Source organism: Zootoca vivipara, chromosome 4 (genome assembly GCF_965207765.1).
Source record: "Zootoca vivipara chromosome 4, rZooViv2.hap1.1, whole genome shotgun sequence".
Taxonomy (NCBI): Eukaryota; Metazoa; Chordata; class Lepidosauria; order Squamata; family Lacertidae; genus Zootoca; species Zootoca vivipara.
The window spans coordinates 97047780-97069465 of record NC_142587.1 but is presented as its reverse complement, the minus strand read 5'-3'; the positions used below and the strand labels follow the sequence as shown (position 1 = coordinate 97069465).

At 47.5% G+C, this 21686-nt stretch overlaps 1 protein-coding gene across 1 annotated transcript in view; it reads right to left on the bottom strand.

The window, feature by feature from the left end:
- Positions 1 to 878: 878 nt before the first annotated feature.
- Positions 879 to 21686, bottom strand: part of P2RY2 (purinergic receptor P2Y2) — a 37740-nt gene continuing 16932 nt past the window's right edge. The window contains exon 2 of the mRNA XM_035115851.3: positions 879 to 4892. Within this exon, the coding sequence (XP_034971742.1) occupies positions 3806 to 4888 (1083 nt within the window). The 5' untranslated portion in view covers positions 4889 to 4892 and the 3' untranslated portion in view covers positions 879 to 3805. The remainder of the gene's footprint in view (positions 4893 to 21686) is intronic.

Sequence of the window (21686 nt, the reverse complement as noted above, 5' to 3'; positions counted from 1 at the left end):
GGGTCATCTAGTCCAACCCCCTGATCCTAATGGTTCCATTTAAAAGGGGGGGCTACACACGAGGCTTCCCAAACACTCACTGCAAGGGGTGCCGTTTTGCGAGGGCTCCAAGAAGCTTCAGCCTGAATCCTAGGGACCCTTCAGAGTACTGCAGTCCCATGGGGCTCTTGGGATGACAGCCAATACAGTTAAATTTGTGGGGTGTGATACATAGGTAGCAGTCAAATACAACATTCCTTGTTTTCCTAGAGTGGACATGCAAGGGGATGTTTGGTCCAGCCAATCGGAACTTCCTGTTTCGGACATACTTCCTCTTCCATGTGACCAGAGGTGGGTGTGACCTTACCTGTTCAGGTAACAAAAGTGCAAGGTACGCAACCCTCCTCTCTCTTTTTCCATCTTCCTTTCGTCATGTGAACTGCAGTGCCAGTCTGCAGTCACTGGGATTAACCCCCCCCTATGATCTATGGGGTAGATCAACATGTATATACTCTGTAACTAAGACTGCCTTCAGCGATCCAACTGTGAACTGACGATGTGACTAAACCTTCTTTTATATACTTTAAACAAGATTCTGGCATGTTTATTCTTAAAAAAGGATATAAGGGAACGTATCAGGAATCTAATATTGAGAGGCTTAAACAAGCCTGCAACCAGCTATCCGCAGTACATTTAAAAGGGGAATGTAAAACTCTGCTAATTAAAGGAACTGGCTTGCGCAAGTTAGGAAGGATATTAATAAACAATATATCTTCTCCTGCCTCCCTGAACATTCTCACAAAATTGGTTGAAATGTGTAGAAGACATTCCCCCCCAAAGACCCAGAGACTACACATCTCTAGCTATGAGGTACCCCCTGGGACGCCAACTCTTCTCCATGCAGGTGAATAGCTGAGATTATTTTATTTTTTTTGCAAAAAAAAGAAAGAAAAAAGCGTCAGTCACATTTTCAGTCAACTAAATTGTCCAGGGCTTTTAGGGCACAGTTCCATCCTTCTTGCCACCCTGCTGCTGCCAAAAGAAGATGGATTCCAAATAAATCTTCACAAGGTTTTATTGATGTGATGCGGAGTTTAAATGGGAATCAATCCCAATGTTGAAGGCAAATAAAGGTAAATTCCAGTAAAAATCAGGACAAGGCCCTGTTTCGACTATTCTTCATCAGCAAAGATGCACAGGTCAAAGTGTACCAAATATGTTTGCTATCTTTGCTGATGAAGAATGAGCCTGAGTTCTTGCTATTTATCGTTTATTTCTGGATTTTCCCAAGAACTCCAATTTCTACTACCCTGCTGCTGCCGCCAACTTTGTTTCTTGCCTATGCCATTTTAGCAGCTGCACATCCCACAGGAATTTAGAAGGCGATGTTTTTCTCCACCTGCATGCCAGGAGGAGAGTCCCTGCCAGTCGTGAAGGTGCGAAGGGCACAGGAGCAGGGCCAGTAGAAAAAAATATGGCAACCCAGAACCTCCCCGCCTGGCTTAGTCTAAAACTCAGTGCTGCAAAATGGCCAGCTATCCGTCTTCCTTGGGCGCTCTCCCCACCCCGCCTGTACAACCTTCCCCCACTATATAATATTTGTTAATGCTAATAATAATAAATTTATTTAACCTCGCTATAGCCACTTTTCCTTTCCAAGCAGCATACAATATTTTTTGGGGGGTGGGGACACAGTAGGATCATAAAATCACGAGACAAAAAGACCTCAACAACAGCAAAACAGACTGAAACTACTGATTCAATTAAATGCCTGATGAAATACAGTGGTGCCTCGCTAGACGAATTTAATTCGTTCTACGGGTCTTTTCTTATAACGAAAAATTTGTCTAGCGAATCCCATAGGAATGCACTGAATTTTTTTTTTAAAAAATTGCCCATAGGAACGCATTAATTGAATTTCAATGCATTCCTTTGGGAAACCACGATTCGTTAGATGAATTTTTCATAAAACGAATTCGTCTAGCGAGGCAACCTCCACTCGAAAAATCCTTTCGTTAAGCGGAAATTTCGTTAAGCAGGGCATTCGTTAAGCGAGGCACCACTGTAGGTCTTGCAGCCTTTGTGGAGTTTTAGGCGGATGCAGAGGGAGTGTGTTATGCAGAAAGACAGCCGGGGTGGACACTTTCTCGTGTCAACGAGTCAGGTCCAATATCTTGGAGCCACTGCAGTATGAAGGCACGGGAACTAGGGTTCGCACACTCGCCTGCTGCTGATTCGGCGAAGGGTGTTTCTTCAGGCCCACGAAGGGCTTTGTAGGTTAAAAAATAGCACCTTCGCTCGGGCCCGGGAGACGGAGCAATTTGCAAAGGAACAGCCAGCAGCAACCTGCACCAGCGGCGGATCCCAAATTACCTCCAAGAGCAGCCCCACGTAAAGTGCATCGCAGTAGTCAAGCCTGGAGGTTATGGGGAGGGGGGAAGCATGGGTGAGCATGGGAAGGTTTCAGCCAGAAAGGCAGGCAGCATCTAGACATTGGGTTTAAATGAGAGAAAGCACCACCAGCCAGGGCAGAAAGCACGGGGCTCATTTTATCCTCACGGCAACCCTGCGAGGTGGGACGGGAGGAGAGGCGAAAGCTCGCTCAAGGATACTGAGCGGGGCGTCTCACCAAATGGTTCCCTGTATTATGAGGGTTGCCACTGGCTGGGACTGGCCTGGAGTAAGTGGGGCTCATGGGACGCTGGTCTGAGGTTACTCTTGCCTCTATGATATTAATAACAACAATAATAATATAGCCATCATGAGCCACCTGCTGGGAGGTTAGTGTAGCAGCTCTGCCTCACCTGGTTCACCCTTTCTTGGAAACAAGGAAGTGGGCAGCTGTGGTCTCACCGAACGGTAGATGAAATGTTGAAACCATTTCTGGACTGTATGGCTTCGAGCTGCAGATGTGTGTGTGTGTGCATGTGTGTGCGTGTGTGTGTGAAATGCTGAATGTTCACCTAAATAAAAGATTTCCCCATGTATTGAAAACTAGATGCCAGAGGTTCTTTCTGGGACCATAGAACCCATGGTTTGCATGTGAAACGTTCCAATTTCAAGCCTTGGCATCTCCAAGTAGGCTTGGGGAAAGCTCTCTGCCTTAAAATCCCCGGGTGGATCTAAACACGTTGTTTATAACGTTAAAATACGTTATTAAAATTTGATCCCAGAGGGCGCTGCAGAGCAGATAGCCATCAGCAAAGGAAAACTGCTATCCAGCGTTATAGAACATTATTTTTAAAAAACGGTTAGCAGCTCAATGTAGATCCAGCCCCAGTAAAACTTGCTGATACTGGGTTAGATACTCCAGTGGTCTGACTCTGTATACGGCAGCTTGGTAGGTTCCATTGGTTGTGGAAAAGTAATGTTTTAGCATTCAGACTTGTGACCCCACTCCCCCGCCCCCCGCCAATGCAAACTGAAGTGGTGCAGTGTAGAAACAATTTTTCCACGAGATACGCTGCTTGTATTCAGTGGGTCTAAACAAAATCCTTCGTCCATTACGCTACATTGCCTCTCACTACACACCTTGTGTAGGATTCCCTATTCACACAACTCAGTGTCTATAGTGCCGTTGTCAGATTAGACGACGCACTTAATATAGTACCTAGCTTCCAAAACAACACCAAGTGTTGGGGAAAGAAAAAAGCGACGTGTCCATCACTTTTCAAACCATTTCTTGCAGATACAGGTTGAAAATACACTTCCGGTGTCTCACTGGTCGAGAACAAAACCCTTCTCCCTGCAACATGGAACTTTTCCCAACCAACACAGACAGGTAAGTAACACTTTGCAGATGGGCGAAGGCAGAAATGTCGAGTGCCTAAGACACAATGCTTTTCGCTTTCATCGCTAACTGGTCTCTGGCCCGCAGGCGGCAATTGACGGTGGTGTTCGAGGTCGTCTGGTTCTCACCCGGCGCCGGCGTTTTGGGGCAGGCAAATTTCACAAACTTCTGCCCTGCCAAAAAGTACAAGATAGGGTCCAGGCAGCTGTTGGTGCTAGCCAGGGGCCGGGTGAGCTTGTACGCCAAGTTGATGGCGTCCAGAGTGGCGCAGCTGAGGTCCCAGTCGCGGAAGTAATAGTACAAGGTCCGAGTGATGTGGAAGGGCAAGAAGCAGATGATGAAGACCGCCAGGACGACGGCAATCATCTTGAGCGACTTCTTCTTGGAGCTGGACATCCGGGTGGTACCGCGCGTTGGCTGGAGCAACCGGCGGGCCATCAGGGAGTAGCAGACGATGATAACGAGGAACGGGATGCAGAAGAGGAGGACCAGCATCACGGTGCTGTAGACGATGAAGTCCCCGAAGAGGTCCTTTGCCGACGTGTCGTGGCAGGTGATCTTGTCGCACCGGGGGCTGGTGGTGACGAAGTAGAGCACGGGCGACTGGCAGGCGATGACGACCGCCCAGACGGTGGCCGAGACCCAGCGGGCGTAGCGGACTTGTCCCCACTCCAGGGACCTCAGCGGGAGGCAGATGCCCATGAAGCGCTGGATGCTGATACAGAGCAGGAAGAGGATGCTGCAGTAGAGGTTGGTGTAGAAGAGGAAGCGCACGATCTTGCACAAGCCCACGCTGAAGGGCCAGTGGTTCCTCTTGGCGTAGTAGTAGACCAGGAGCGGCAGCGAGATCACGTACAAGGTGTCCGACACGGCCAGGTTGAACATGTAGGTGGTGGAGGCATTCCAGGTCTTGATGCGGAAGAGGAAGATGTAAAGGGCCAGCAGGTTGAGGAAGAGGCCCACCACGAACACGAGGCTGTAGGAGACGGGCAGGAGGATGTACTTGAACTCCTCGTTGAAGGTGCACTTGTAGGGGTCTTCTTCCTCGCAGTCGGCGTCGGAGGAGTTGGCGCTCGAGTTCAAGGAGCGCAGCAGGAGCAGGAGGGATGCATTCGCCATAGCCCTGGGGGGGGAACCAAAAGAGGGAAGGTCAGAAAGGGAGCAGCATTGGGAATTCTAATTGCCAAGAACTGGAAATCACATATACTACCAACGATTGACGACTGGCAGGTGAAGATGATGGAGTTTATGGAACTGGCTGAGATGACCGGAAGAATCCGCAACCGGGGAGAGGAAGCGATTGAAGAAGAATGGAAAGACTTTAAGTTATATTTTAAAAAATATGCAAAAGTGACATATCAAGATCAGAATTAGGTTGTAAACAAACTGTGGAAATTATGAATATGCTAAATGAAAGGAGTAAAATAAGATTATATAAGGTGATTAAAATGGGGTAGAATTTGCTAAAGTATAAACGTGCTAAAGAACCACAGGGGAAGGGAACCCAAGGGGGTCCCGATATACAATGTGAACAAATTTTTAATTGTGTGTTTTCTTTTGTATTTTTCTTTCTTATTTTATCCTTTTTGTATTGTGTTATTATTATAGTTTTTTCTTTTTGTGTTTATCTATTTTTGTAATTTGGAAAACTCTAATAAAATATTATAAAAAGAAAAAAGAAAGGAGCAGCATTGGCGGTTGAGGGTGGGCCAGTCATTGCTGGACTCCTATTATTATTCTGAACTTACTGCTTCTGGCTGTGAGAAGGGTCTTTGGATTTTTGGACGGACTTGGCAAGAGACCAGCGTGCAAAGAGACAGTGCTAATTTATAGAGGAATCATGGGCATAAATTCACTCCGAAACATATTGGTTTGGTTAAACTTGTTTGCCCGAAAAAACTCAGGGGCTTGAAAAGAAGATAGAAGGATTTTAACAGATTATTGGATAAGTTCTGGATTTTATTGATTAGAAAGCAGCAACTGTAAGAGGACTAGGCTTTCTGAGTCTGAAGCATGGGAAGGCAAATTTAAACTAGTATAATTTGGCAGAAGATATGGATTAATTGTTGAATGGATATGTGTATAATTCGAAAATGGATTAGATGTTTAAATGGGAAAAACTAATAAAAATGTTTCTTGGAAAAAAATATTATTCTGAACTTAAAACTGGAAAGCGTAATGCTGGTGGTCAACAAAACAGGTTCAAAGACTCTCTCAAGGCAAATCTTAAAAAATGTAGTACAAACACCGACAACTGAGAAACACTGGCCTGTGAGCGCTCCAGTTGGAGAACAGCCTTTACTAAAGGTGTCATGGGCTTTGAAGAAACTCGAACTCAGGACAAAAGGGAGAAACGTGCTAAGAGGAAGCACGTTTGGGATGGGGAGAAATGTGATTCTCTTTGCTTCTTGAACCAGAACACGAATGGAAGCGCAGCTCTCTTTCAAAACTCGCACATCTCTGGAACTTCTTCTGCCGTTCTCCAGCCGTACAATGTGTTCAAAAATGTATGTGTTAGGTAACAGCATCCATCGAAAAGCATATGTTAGTGAAAACAACATACAAAGATGCATTGCCTTAGGCGAAATTGTTTTGCCAAAAATGTGTCTTTGTTAGAAGGAAATTCGAAGCAAAATGCTAACAGGTTTTCACGAGGATTTTAAAAAGCAAATTGCATTGTGAAATGTTGTGGGAATGTGAAGATTGCCAATGCGATCTGTGTAGCTCCCGTATTGGGGTTTGCAAAGCATAAGGAATCTCTGGGTTTAGGGGACATCCGGAGATTTATGGGAAGGGGTAATTAACGGAGTTCACAATCATAGAATCATAGAGTTGGAAGAGACCACAAGGGCCATCCAGTCCAACCCCCTGCCAAGCAGGAAACACCATCAAAGCATTCTTGACAGATGGCTGTCAAGCCTCTGCTTAAAGACCTCCAAAGAAGGAGACTCCACCACACTTCTTGGCAGCAAATTCCACTGTCAAACAGCTCTTACTGCCAGGAAGTTCTTCCTAATGTTCTTCCTAATGTTTAATCCACATTAAGATGAGGTACGGATGCGCTCAGGTAACCAAGGCCAAAAGCAAAGGGGTGGGGAATTCCCCTGTCGTCACCCTTTTAACCCAGATTGCCAGTCCAATAAATGCTTGATGGCAGTTTATGGCCCCCGCACCCCTCATGACACTTCAAATAATAATAAAACAATCTCTTTCCGTTCTGGGAGTTGCACAAACAACATTCTTTCATTGTGCAAGAAAAAATTCTTTCATTGCTCCTCATCCTTCCTATTAAATGACTCTTTCCGGGTTCAGGAGGAAAGTTTGCACTTTAATTATTAACTCCCAGAAGGTGCCGACCAGCTGTCATTCTGAGTAGGAAGATGAAAAAGCAAACAGGCTGGTTTTGCTGCATAAGCGGAAAGCTGTGCTCTGATTTCCAGAAGCAGCCGGCTAACCAGTTAGGGAGCCTCTGACTAGGCCAAAATGGACCAGGGTGGCCATTCATGGACGACACTCCACGCCCGAGAACCCCCCCCAAAAAACCAGAGAGATAAAAAAGACGGGTTCTTTTTGTGCATAGATACTATCTATAATTTAGATAGAAATGTATTTAATCTCAGTAGAGAGGCAACAGCAGACCCTCCAAGTGTCCCTATTTTCCAGGGACAGTTGCGGATTTACAGAAGACGTCCCGGTTTTTTATTTGACCCCGCTTTTCCTTAGGACATCCCTATTTTCATCAGAGAAATGTTGGAGGGTATGGTAGGATGCCCCTATTTTCGTCGGCGACCCCCAAGCCAAGAAGATAAGTAACTATACAACCTTTAGAAGACATCTGAAGGTAGCCCTGGATAGGGAAGTTTTTAATGTTTAATTTTTTAAAAATGTATTTACCGATATATATATATTGGAAGCCTCCCACAGTGGCTGGGGCAACCCAGTCAGATGAGTGGGTAATAATAATAATAATAATAATAATAATAATAATAATAATAATAAATAGGGCACCCCTATTTTCATTGCAGAAATATTGGAGGTTATGCAACAATTAAACATTAAAAACTTCCCTAAACAGGGCTGCCTTCAGATGTCTTCTAAAAGTCAGACAGTTGTTTATTTCCTTGACATCTGATGGGCGGGAGTTCCACAGGGCGGGTGCCACCACCGAGAAGGCCCTCTGCTTAATTCCCTGTAATTTCTCTTCTTGCAGGGAGGGAACCGCCAGAAGGCCCTCGGAGGAGGCCCTCAGAGTCTGGGCTGAATGATGGGGGTGGAGACGCCCCTTCAGGTATACAGAGGCCATTTTGGAATTTAAAGATCAGCTGGAAACCGCAGGAGGGGAGGGTGGATTTGCACTCAGATCCCACTTGTGGGTTTCCTGCGGGCACCTATGAGAACAGGATGGCGCAGAAGATGGGCCAAGGGGTTCTTCTCATGTTGTTCTAACAGAGCGCACTTCCCCTTTGAGCCCTTCCACTGTGCATCATTTCCAGACATTCAGAGCGAGCTAAATATACAAGAATGGAGCCTCGAAGAGCATGCAAAGAAGTGAGGCCAGCCCACTCCCAATGAGTTGCTCAACCGCAGGCAGGCAACTGGCAAGCCGCGCTGCTCTTCTGCTGGCCCTCCAAGCATGGGCGTACCCAGGATCAAAGCTAGGGGGGGCACACCAGCCACACCCCCAGCCACCCGATTGGCTAGCTGGCAATGACATGGCCAGGATCCCCCCAGGAGGCATGGTCAACATGCACGCCCCCCAGAGAAAAGGGGGCCATTTGCAAGGCAGCACACGGAGCCACCCGCGCGTGCACTCCTGCCTCGCCTGCTCCTTTAATGGCAGCGGTGACTAAAAAGAGGCAGCAGCAGCAAAGCTGCCTCCGTTGAAGGAAACCTGGACCTGGACCTGGGCTAACTTCAGCCCACACTCTTTCAAGTCCCAGCAAGCACAGCACAGAAAGTGCTGCCCCACAATGCTCCACGGCACTTCATTTGCATGCATGCAAATGAGGTGCCGCAGAGCATTGTGGGGCAGCACTTTCTGTGCTGTGCTCGCTGTCACTTGAAGGAGTGTGGGCTGAAAACCCAGGTCCAGGTTTCCCTTGACAAAGGCAGCTTTGCTGCCACTCAGGCTGAGGCGGAGCACAGCAGGCAGCTGCCTGTCCTCTCCAGCTGCCCTGCTTCTAGGGGGGGCAGCTGCACCCCATGCTGGGTACGCCCATGTCCTAAAGATGCTGGGACTTTCTCTGGGAGTGGGAGGATTTCCGTTTCATACATTCTTTCGATATCCATCAAGAGAGTCTTCTGTCCGGATGTGTTTGATGCGCAAATCAACATCCCTGGACAAAATCCTCGAGAAAGGCTGTGTCCTCCTTCTCCTCCGCTTGCACTCCTGCCTCGCCCGCTCCTTTAATGGCAGCAGTGACTAAAAAGAGGCAGCAGCAGCAAAGCTGCCTCCGTTGAAGGAAACCTGGCCCTGGCCCTGGGCTAACTTCAGCCCACACTCTTTCAAGTCACAGCGAGCACAGCACAGAAAGTGCTGCCCCACAATGCTCCACGGCACTTCATTTGCACTTGAAGGAGTGTGGGCTGAAGTTAGCCCAAGTCCAGGTCCAGGTTTTTTTCAACGGAGGCAGCTTCACTGCTGCTGCTGTTTCGCTTCAGCCAAGCAGGCTGAGGTGGAGCACAGCAGGCAGCGCCCCTGCCTGTCCTCTCCAGCTGCCCTGCTTCTAGGGGAGGGCAGCTGCCCCCCCTACCCCATGCTGGGTACGCCCATGCCTGCAAGGTCCTCTTCCTCTGTGGTTAGAATTTGACGCTACGTCAGCAATTCCCTATTTGTAATCTCTGGGCACCCTGTCTCCTCTGCAAAGCGGCTTTGGAAGCGGAGGGAGGGCAGCAGGGCAGGGGTGGTGCCCTCAACCGTCTCCTCATGCCCCCTCTCTTCTCCCAGCCAGGGGTGACCCTTGGGAAGCCACAGAAACCCTTCCCGGCCTCGCCCCTTCACTGGTCCTGTTTCACCCTCTCCCTGATTGTTATTCCCTGGCATCTCATTGAGCTGAGATAATGTGTTCTGTTCGCCTGGATGCAAGAGAAAGAGAGAGGCGCTTGCAAATGTGTGCAGAAACAAGCCTATCGTACAAAGTTGTAATTTACATCCGCTGCTCTGCTCACTTTTGCCTCCGGTCTCCCTGGTATGTGCCCCCCAACACCATGCTTTTAAAGCACACACACCCAAGGCAAATAATTCTGGGAGCTGTAGTTTGTTAAGGGTGCTGGTTCCGCCAGGGGTAAACTACAGTTCCCAGAATTCTTTTTCTTTCCTTTTTATTTTTAGGTGCTTTAAATGTATGGTGTGCACACACAGCCCAAATGGTGGTTGGGCTTTGGACAAGGGAAAATGCCCAACTTGACCTTGCCGTGCGTAACGCCGACAGGAGCCACATTTAGCTCCCTTCTCCCCCTGCAGGATTTCGTGTCAATCAACTGCTTTGATGCAACCGCTTTCTCCTTGCTCTGAGAAAGACAGTCACTTTGCCGACTCCCAAGAAAACATTGCTGATTGCAGGGTGACGAGAAGACAGACGGATGTAAATATCAATAAAATAAGCAGGTACCGATTGAGTTTATTCTTCCGCTTTGCCATATTAGCTTTCATTCAGAACAGGAGATGTGTGCACTGTCTCCGCTACCCAGAAATATAGATATCTCAGCTTTGCAAATGGACACCAGGCAGATGAGACCTCTGGAGGCCTGCAGACCTTAAACACTTTAGTTTGGGTGGGCTTTTCGACGAGCCCCCTCACGTGACCGCTCGCCTCGGTCTCGATTACAATCAGGCTGAATTCATCCTATGACTAGCGGGAATTGTTATTTTTACGGATCAGATTTCCATGAGCCACTATGATGAGTTTTTGGCGTGAGGTTTGTCGGGAGATTATTTTGGTTGAAATTGACCTCATTAGACGTCCAGGCTGGAGGGGAAAGCATGCGGGGAAACGTTATTATTAAATAAACACAAACCCTTTTATTTATTCATAGTGATTTGGAGTGGCCTGGCCACATTATGCAAAGCAGGCATGTGCTTTGCATAATTTATTCTGAGCGGGAGAGGAGGCCCAAGGAGGGATGCCGAGTGTAGGAAACTCTGTCTCCCTTTCTAACATTCACTAGGATAGTGTATCTCAAACATTTTTAACCCACCACCTCCTGAACTTGCTCTGCCGAGTAACACTCCCAATCTATCACCAATAGTCTGTTGCACAGGTGAGCATGTAGCGATCTTCATGCACGAACCTGAAGGATATAGGTTGCATGCTTCGCCTGTAGGTTTATAAAGCATTTAATGTGTCAATACGAATGGAAGTCGTTAATACTGCAGTTGTTGTCTAAGGGATTGTTATTTTGACTGGAGTGTAATTGAGATGAATAAGATTTTGGAACACAGAAATAAAGTAAATCATTAAACCATCAATTCTAGCACACCGGGGGGGGGGGGGCACCGAAATGATATAATTTGGCATCTGAATGATTGGTATTAGCAATTGTATTATAATTTGGCAGTGTTATAATGAGGCTATTATTGGATTACTGTACAGTGGTACCTCGACATCCGAATGCCTCGACTTCCGAAGGTTCCGACTTACAAAGTCAGCAAACTCGGAAGTATTTTCGCCGCACACGCGTTCTGCGCCAGCGCAGAAGCGGCACGCATGGGCCGCGCATGTGCAGAAGCGCAAAATCGCGCTTCACGCATGCGCAAAATGGACACTTCGACGTCCGAAGGTTATGACGTATGAAGAGCGCCGTGGAACGGATCGCCTTTGTAAGTCGAGGTACCACTGTAATTGAAAACTAAGAAAAATTATATGGTGATAATAATAATAATAATAATAATAATAATAATAATAATAATAATAATTTATACCCTGCCCATCTGGCTGGGTTTCCCCAGCCACTCTGGGCAGCTCCCAACAATTATTAAAAACACAATAAAACATCAAAGATTAAAAACTTCCCTAATCAGGCCTGCCTTCAGATGTCTTCTAAAAGTCAGGTAGTTGTTTATTTCCTTGACATCTGATGGGAGGGCGTTCCAAAAGGAGGGTGCCACCACCGAGAAGGCCCTCTGCCTGGTTCCCTGTAACTTCGCTTCTCGCAGGGAGAGAACCGCCAGAAGGCCCTCGGAGCTGGACCTCAGAAGAGCCTGCTGAGAATATGCACCCTCTGCCACATGGGTGGGCCTTTGCAATGGGATGTGTTCACCCAGCTCTGGGTCTAGAGAAGGCCGATAACAAGTAGACAGCTCTGATTCCCAGCCCCTCTCCTGAAACCAACACACAGCATGTCGGCCCCTAGAACATAGCCTCGGCTCCAGTGCCGGATTTACATATAAGCTAAGCAAGCTATAGCTTAGGGTCCCACTCTCTTGAGGGCCCCCAACAAATTTAAAGGAAAAAAAAACACCCTGGATGTACATTTCCAAAATATAAGATAAAAAACAAATAAAATGAAACCTACAGACAGCAACAGTGTTTTGTGTTGTGTCCTATGATGTAAGTCATGGGCCCCACCTGCTAGCCTGCTCCCTAAAATATCACTGGTTTGCTCATTTCTATATATAGGGTGCCGACATTCTTCAGGGACTGGTTGTAACAATTACTTAGATAAAATACATATTTTGTTTAGTGGAAATGGCTTTAGATACTGTACCTATTAGGTCCATTAATATAACAGGCATGTCCAACAGGCAGATTGTGATCTACCAGTAGATCACTGGACGTCTGGGGTACATCACTGGTAGATCACTGGCTCCCCCCAAAGAAGCTCAACAACTTTGGCTCCCCTTAAAAAAAGCTCAATATTTTTGCCCTGCACCCCAAAAAACTAGGCTTTCCTCCTCCCTAAAAAAGCTCAACAACTTTGACCTGACCTGAACCCCCCAAAGGGGGTAGATCACTGCCAGTTTTTAACTCTGTAAGTAGATTGCAGTCTCTTGGGAGTTGGCCACCCCTGCCATATAGCATATATTCAACACAAAAAACAGTGACAAATTGTTGTTGACAAAGGGCAGCTGGACATAGAAAGGGTCCCATTACCTTCAGTAGCTTAGGGCCTCATCAAACTTAAACCGGCCCTGCTTGGCTCCTCCCAAGCTCTGCTTTTTCTGAGAAAGGTTGGGGTAATGACCAGGCACACCTAGAAGGCCACTGAACAGGTGTGTTGAGTTCTCTGCCAGGGAACATTCCACATCCCGTCGACTTGGCAGGTGGAAAGACAAAGGATCCACTGACCTGCCTCTTCCTGGAATGTCAAGAACAGAAGAGAAGCCCGCTGGATCAGGCCAATGCTCCTCCCCCCCCTTAGCCCAGCATCCTCTTCTCACAGATGCCGGTGGGAAACCCACAAACAGGATTTGAACACAAGAGCAGCATTCTCCCCTCCTGCGGTTTCCAGCAACTGGCATTTGGAAGCATCGTCGAGGCAGAACCCCACCATCATGACTACAACCTAGCAGCGCAGCAATAAAACAGCTGGCACATTTGCAAAGCTAAGCAGGGTCTGTTGCGGTTTCAAATTGGATGGGAGACCGTGTGTCGAGTTTCCTGCATTGCAGGGCGTTGGACTGGCTGACCCTTGGGGTCCCTTCCAACTCTATAATTCTATGATTCTATGGCTAGCAGCCCTCGCCGTATTGTATCGTGTGCTTCCTCCCATCCACCAACGCCAGTGAGAGAACCACTGGGACACAGCGAGCGAGTTGCCTTCTGCTAAATCAGACCACTAGCTCGGTATTGTCAACACTGACAGGCAGCAGCTCTCCAGAATTTCAACCCTGCCCTCTCTCGAGAGGGCAAGGATTGGACCTGGGAGCTTATGCCTTCCCCTTGTGCTGCAGACTGCCTGCATGTTTCCGAGGCCTTCTCTAGCACCAGGAAGGCTAGGGGCTTAAAAGAACGAAACAAAAACAGAGATGGAGAGACTCTTTGCCAGCCTCCGCATCCCTGTGTTCGTGCAGAAAGGAGGTGGCCTCGCTGCGGCATTAGCTGACAGCAACAAAGCCAGCATTGTTTCCGTGCCGCTTGAAATGCCACCCGATTGTTGACTCCCTTTGGCAGGGAGAAGCTCTCGGTTCCGAGAACTGGCCTCCCCTCTTGCCTTTCTTCTCTCCAAATGCCTCGGAGGACACCAGCTCCCTTCGTGCCCAGCCATGGGATTCTTGAAATCCTGCCAGTCTCAAATAGCCAGCGAGGTAGAGAGGAAGAAGCCCGTGTCAGGCCAGGCCAGGCCGGTGGCTGCCCGCTACCCCACCATGGGCACTAAGGCAACCTTCCCCAAACCTGGTGTCCTCAAGATGTTTTCAACTACAAGTCCCATCACTCCCAGCCATCGTAGACAATGCTTGGGGGATGATGGGAGTTGTAGTCCAATAAAGGGGCCTGTATGCCATTTCGTTCCCACAGTGGCCAGTCAGATGCTTCAGCGAATCCAATAATAATAATAATAATAATGATAATTATTATTATTATTATTATTATTATTATTATTATTATTATTATACTGGGTTTCGCCAGCCACTCTGGGCGGCTTCCAACAGAACATTAAAATGCAATAATCTATTAAACATTAAAAGCTTCCCTAAACAGGGCTGCCTTCAGATGTCTTCTAAAAATCTGGTAGCTGTTTTTCTCTTTGACATCTGTTGGGAGGGCGTTCCACAGGGCGGGCGCCACCACCGAGAAGGCCCTCTGCCTGGTTCCCTGCAACTTGGCTTCTCGCAACGAGGGAACTGCCAGAAGGCCCTCGGAGCTGGACCTCAGTGTCCGGGCAGAATGATGGGGGTGTAGACGCTCCTTCAGGTATACTGGACTGAGGCCATTTAGGGCTTTAAAGGTCAGCATCAACACTTTGAATTGTGCTTGGAAATGTACTGGGAGCCAATGTAGATCTTTCAAGACCAGTGTTATGTGGTCTTGGCGGCCACTTCCAGTCACCAGTCTAGCTGCCGCATTCTCGATTAATTGCTGTTTCCGGGTCACATTCAATGGTAGCCCCACATAGAGCGCATTGCAGTAGTCCAAGTGAGAGATAACTAGAGCATGCACTACTCTGGCGAGACAGTCTGCAGGCAGGTAGGGTCTCAGCCTGCGTACCAGATGGAGCTGATAGACAGCTGCCCTGGACACAGAATTGATCTGCGCCTCCATGGACAGCTATGAGTCCAGAATGACTCCCAGGCTGCGCACCTGGTCCTTCAGGGGCACAGTTACCCCATTCAGGACTAGGGAGTCCTCCATACCTGCCCGCCTCCTGTCCTCCACAAACAGTACTTCTGTCTTGTCAGGATTCAACCTCAATCAGTTGCCCTCGGGGCCTGCTTGCAGGCTTCCCTGTTCTCACAGCGGCCAACCAGATACCCTAGTAGGAACCCCAAAAGTAGGATTCGAACACAAGACCAACTCTCCCCTCCTGTGGTTTCCAGCAATTGGCATTCAGACGTATCACTGCTTCCTGGCTAGTAGCTGCTGAGAGCCCTTGCCCTCCATGAATTTGTCCAATCCTCTTTTAAAGCCATCTATGTTGGTGACCACCCCTGCCTCTTATGGCAGGGAGTTCCGCAGTTTAACTACGTGCTGCATGAACGAGGACTTACTTTTCTCTGCCCTGAAATTTCCAACATTCCTCTTCATTGGATTCTGAAGCATTATGAGAGAGGGAGGGAAACATTTTCTCTGCCGCCTTTATCCAGGCTGTTCCTAAATTTATTCTATCGTGTTACCAGTTACTCGCCTTTCCTCGAAATTAGAAAGCCCCAAAATGCTGCAATCTTTCCTCATAGGGGAATTGCTCCATCCCTTTGATCATTTCTTGCCAGTTTCCAAAACTTCCAACTCTGCAATATCCTTTTTCGAGGTGAGGCAACCAGAACTCTACAAAGCGCTCCAAATGTGGTCACACCATAGATTTGCATAACAGCATCATGATATTAGTTGCCCTAGCATGAATCATAGAATCATAGAGTTGGAAAAGACCACAAGGGCCATCCAGTCCAAACCCCTGCCAAGCAGGAAACACCATTAAAGCATTCCTGACATATGCCTGTCAAGCCTCTGCTTAAAGACCTCCAAAGAAGGAGACTCCACCACACTCCTTGGTAGCAAATTCCACTGCCGAACAGCTCTTACTGTCAGGAAGTTCTTCCTAATGTTTAGGTGGAATCTTCTTTCTTGTAGTTTGAATCCATTGCTCCGTGTCCGCTTCTCTGGAGCAGCAGAAAACAACCTTTCACCCTTCTCTATATGACATCCTTTTATATATTTGAACATGGCTATCATATCACCCCTTAAAGGAGAAAGGCATGGAATCTGCCTTTCTCATAGCTGCCTCACATCTTCATTCTATGACCCCTAAGTTTTCTTTCTAGTCTTTTGCAGCCAGTTCAAACCGTGTGAGCATATATACAAAATTATTATTATTTTGCCCTGCCGTAGCACCACATTACACTCAATTACATTCAACCTTCAACCTTTACAGACAAATAGAACCTAGGATAGATCAGTCGCTAGAGCTATCTTAACCTCAGGGCCGTGGGTCTGAGCCCCACATTGGGCAAAAGGTTCCTGCATGGCAGGGGGCTGGGCTACATGACCCTCGTGGTCCCTTCCAGCTCTACAATTCTATGATTCTGGGGTTGCAGAAGGCTATGTTTTGTTCCAAATGAATCGCCTGCTGATTTCTGCAAATCAAGCTGCTGTTAAATGAGGTTAGAGCAGGCATCCCCAAACTTTGGCCCTCCAGATGTTTTGGACTACACTTCCCACCTTCCCCGACCACTGGTCCTGTTAGCTAGGGATCATGGGAGTTGTAGGCCAAAACATACGGAGGGCTGCAGTTTGGGGATGCCTGGGTTAGAGTGTGTTTTCTGCCCAGCATGTAACGACAGACTCCGGTTGCCAGACTTCCAGCCTTAACCCGAAATCTCCAGGTTTGCCTGGCTCCCTTCCAGCTGGCAGGGGGAGGGCTGTGGGAATGTTCAGGGAGGCAGGAGAGGATATATTGTTTATTAATATCCTTCCTAACTTGCGTTAGCAAGTTCCTTTGCTTAGCAGAGTGCATCCCTTTTTTCACAGCACAGCAGACAGCTTGTTGCAGGCTGTGTAAGCCTTCCACTATCATACAGTTCAGTATTGAATTGTATGTTCCTGGTAAATCCCCTTTTAATCCCTCTTAAAAAGAATAAACACACCACAATCTTGTGTAAAGTATATAAAAGAAGTTTACTGGCACCATCAGTTCACAGTTGGATCCCTGAAGGCAGACCGTTACAAATACTGTATCTACATTTGGAACTACCCCAAAGGGGGGAATAATACCAGTGACTGCAGGCTAGCTGTCCTGCAGTTCACACAACGAAAGGAAGATGGAGAAGAGTCGAAAAGGAAAAAAAATGTGCTGCATGCCTTGCCCTTTTGTTACCTGAGCAGGTAAGGTCACGCCCACCTCTAGTCACATGTAAGAGGAAGGATGCTTCAGGCCAGGAGTGGCTGGACCAAACATTCCCCTGCATGTCTTTTCTAGGAAAACAAGGAATGTTGTACTTGACTGCTACTTATGTATCACATCCCACAAAGGCTTGACTCTCCAGATGGGTGAAATGACTCCAACAAGAACCATAAGAAAACTGTGCATGCAACTTGCAAGATTCAGCTGGCTGCATCTTTTAGCGTAGACATACCTTCCTCTGCTACCCTTTCCCAATTAACCTCCATCTCCAGGGCCTGCTCTGTGATATCACCAAGGGTTACTTCTAGGTTTCAAGCTTGGTTCCTGAAATCTTAAGGTCTGAGATGCTTCTGACCTGGTGTCCCACCTTGACACCAACCTTCCACTCCTAATGTTCAACATTTCACCTCGCCTCTCTAACTTGGCTAGTAAATCTTTATACATCCCATAAGACTAGTCAGACTGAAGACTGCCTTGATCCCTTCTTGAATTGTTGGAGATAGAAGGTAGTGTCTGCGCACTATTTTTAGACATTCTAAGTCAGGAACATCAAAAATCCATTAGGGGGGGCCTAATCCGGCCCCCTGGGCAGTTTTATCCGCCCCCGTGGCAGTTTTTTTATTGGGTCAAATCCTTTAAAAAAGCTCGGCATGCATGTTCACTTCAGCAAATCTGGCCCTCTTTGAAAAAAGTTTGGGCACCCCTGTTCCAAGTCTTGCTGTTATTACAATCAAATTTTGTAACCGAATCCTAAAACCATTACACAATTGCTTTAAGAACATGCGAGAAGATCACATTTCTTCCAAGTGATGAAGGGTGGCTAAGATGCATGGCCTGGTTTGCTAGTAACACTAAGCCATGGTTTGTTTAAGCCATGGTTTATTTAATACGCACAGGGTCAAGCAGAAGTTGTCTCACAGGTGATTGAACAAACTTCTCCAAAATCTTGGTTTATCTTCCAGCTGCTCTCGTCTTGTGCCTTTGTATCCTGATGAGCGTCAGGGGTAAGGTGGTCAAACCAACCATGGTTAAGGAAGGCTGCTGGGTTTGCATGTAAAACTAAGCTGCAGTTAACACAACCAAGATTTGAAAGCCAACGACAAACCATGGTTTCAGATTGTGGTTTGCTGACAGTAAATAAAACATAGTTAAGCCACTGGGCAGGGTTCAGGTTAGCAAGCAAACCATGGTTTGACAAACTAGGGCTAAGTGCTATGTGGGAACCAAGTGTGTCTGAATATGAGCTATTTGACCATCGCTGCACAATGGACATCTGGGGACTTGTTTTTTCCACAGAGTCTGGTTGGATTTCCCAGGATTCAGGGCAGCCTTCCCCCCATGCTGGTGCCTTCTAGCTGCTTTGGACTACAACTCCCATAAGCTCCAGCCAGCATGGCTGAAGTTAAGGGATGATGGGAGTTGTAGTCCAAAACATCTGGAAAGCACCGGGTTTTCTTTGTGCCAAATCTTTTCTAATTGATTTTCAGATTTTTACAAATGGGCTGCTAATTACAACAAATCTAACAAAGAGGGAGAAATCTAAGAAACCCCACTATCTAAATGTCAGCGCCAGGGAGTCCTGTCCGCATGGCAACAGCAAATGTTGTTTTCAGGCATATGCGGCAAACACTGCCAGACATCTTAAATCCACAGGCTGCCCTGCTGCTGTACTGTGAATTTATAGCGTCTCTTGGGCTAGTATTTGACCAGCTTTTAGATCTGCATTCCTGCGAATCCTGGGAAGCAAAGATGTTGGCAGAAGCCACTGCTTCCTTGGGGACCCTGGTGGAATATCCACAGGCGCCCAGAGCAAAGATGCTGGAACACAGTGACCTTCTTGCGGAGTCTGGTGTGGGCAGACAAAAAATGTGCCAGAGAAGCAGGAAGGTCGTGCGTGCGTGATGCACTAAGCGAATCTGCCTTGCGCTGGCAAGTTTGCAAACAGCAACAGGGTCACGCAGATGCCAGTGGTTACAAATGCCTCTCGGTTCGCAAGCAGGAAGCCCTAGACTCGTCTCTTGTGGGTTTGGTTTTTTTTTACTTTTTACTTTACTTTTTTTACTTTACTTTTTTTGTAAGGAACTAAGGCCCCGTCTTGCGCTATAAAGCACTATGACTTATTAATCAACCCCTCTTTCCTTCTTTGTGTGCCTCCTCCACGAGAGGTCCTCAGGATGGCAACACGAGAACAGGGCCTTTTCTGCAGCGGCTCCCCATTTGTGTGATGCTCTCCCCAGGAAGGCTTGCCTGGTGCCTTCATTATACAGTGGTGCCTCGACTTACGAATTCAATCCGTTCCGAAGGCACCTTCGTAGGTCGAAAAATTCGTAAGTCGAAAAGCGCCCTTGGAAACGTGATTTCCCATAGGAATGCATTGGAAATGGAAAAATTCGTAAGTCGAAGCAACCCCATCTAAAAATTCGTAAATCGAAAAAACCCTATCTAAAACCGCCGCGGTTTCCGTTTGGATGTCAAGAAATTCGTAAGCGTGCAGCCATTTGCCCCATTCGTAAGTTGAAAAATTCAGTTGTCAAGTTGTTTGTAAGTCGAGGTACCACTGTACAACTTTAGGCACTAGACGGAAGCATTCATTTTCTCCCAGGCCTTTGGTTGATTAACATCTGATGCCCTTTAAAATGTGTTGCGGGAGGAGGGATTATTGGCTTGCTTTTGTTCCTGTTTCTATTATGCATTTTTGTGGTTTTTACATTGCAATTTCATGTGAACTGCCCTGATATCTACGGATAAAGGGTGGCATGCAAATTTACAACAACAACAACAACAACAACAACAACAACAACAACAACAACAACTTCCCTAGGAACTCTCTGGGAATTGCGGCTCTGCAGAGAAAATACGAGTCTCCTAACGATTCTCAGCCCCCTTAACAAACTACCATTCCCAGGATCCTTTGGGGGGGGGAAGCCCTGACTGTTTCACAGTGGTGTCATAGTGTATTGTGCAAATGGGGACAGGTCCTATTTGTGGGCATCACTGGGGAATCTGGCTGGCAACTGTAGGAACGAGATGCTGGACCACGTGGGGTTTTGTCCTCATCCAGCTGCCGGGCTATTCTGACGTCCTTCTGTTATGTTCTAAGCATCGCTTCTGCTTCTCCCTTCCTTTGATTCTCTGTGCTCAAAAGGTCCACCGTACAATATGCAACATGACACCAAGGTCAGATTTAGCATCTTGAAAATGCTCGAGAACCAGCTCGAGCTTTGAATGGAATTACAATCACTTCTTGTTCCCTCGCCTTCCTTTCCCCCAAGCTTAACACTTTGCTTCCTGTTCAGCGTTTTGTTCCTTTCGGTTCAGAGCTTTGAAGACACCTATCCTTGTCACCCTTCACCCCCACTGATATCTTTCCTGATTTTGTAAACATTAGCTTCCTAACTTTTAAAGCCATGGCTGTTCTCCTCCCTTTGTGAATTTACAATTCCAGGATGCAGCTCAGATAGTGTGAGGGACAGGGGATATCGCGAAGTCCCTCCCCTCCTGAGTTCCAGCCCATCCCCGAGCGCAGGGGAAAGCAGGGAGAGTTCCGTCTCAAGTGGGGAAGCAGGAAGTGGGGTCCGAGGCTCAGACAGGGTAGCGGAGCCAGCATCCCAGGTGAGACAGGAAGGGGGAAGCAAGGGGGGCAGACCTGTCCCCCCAACTCCGGAATTGCGCAGAAAACGTAGGGGGAAGAGGATGGGTCTCCCCAAGTTGTTATGTTGGAGAAAAACGCGCCAAACGCCATTCGGAGGTTCTGATTCAAGCGGATAAGATGTGTCTCTGTAAATAGCACTGCCTTTAGCACTGTAAATACGCAGCACCAATAAAAAGATCAAATGCAGAGCTGTGTAGAGTCGTTACTCTGAAGTAGCCCACTCCGGCCACTGTGACAGATAGCTTGCCATCCTTCCTTCCTTTAAAAAAAGGGGGGGTAGACAAATTCATGGCAGATTGAACAATCACTAGAGAGGAGGGGGATATCCAAATCAGTTTGTGTTGAACAGTGAACATGCCAACTGCAGACTGTCTCGCCAGAGTGGTGCATGCCCTGGTTATCTCCCGCTTGGACTACTGCAATGCGCTCTACGTGGGGCTACCTTTGAAGGTGACCCGGAAACTACAACTAATCCAGAATGCGGCAGCTAGACAGGTGACAGGGAGTGGCCGCCGAGACCACATAACACCGGTCTTGAAAGATCTACATTGGCTCCCAGTGCGTTTCCGAGCACAGTTCAAAGTGTTGGCGCTGACCTTTGAAGCCGTAAATGGCCTCGGTCCAGTATACCTGAAGGAGCGTCTCCACCTCCATCGTTCTGCCTGGACACTGAGGTCCAGTGCCGAGGGCCTTCTGGTGGTTCCCTCGTTGCGAGAAGCCAAGTTGCAAGGAACCAGGCAGAGGGCCTTCTCGGTGGTGGCGCTTGCC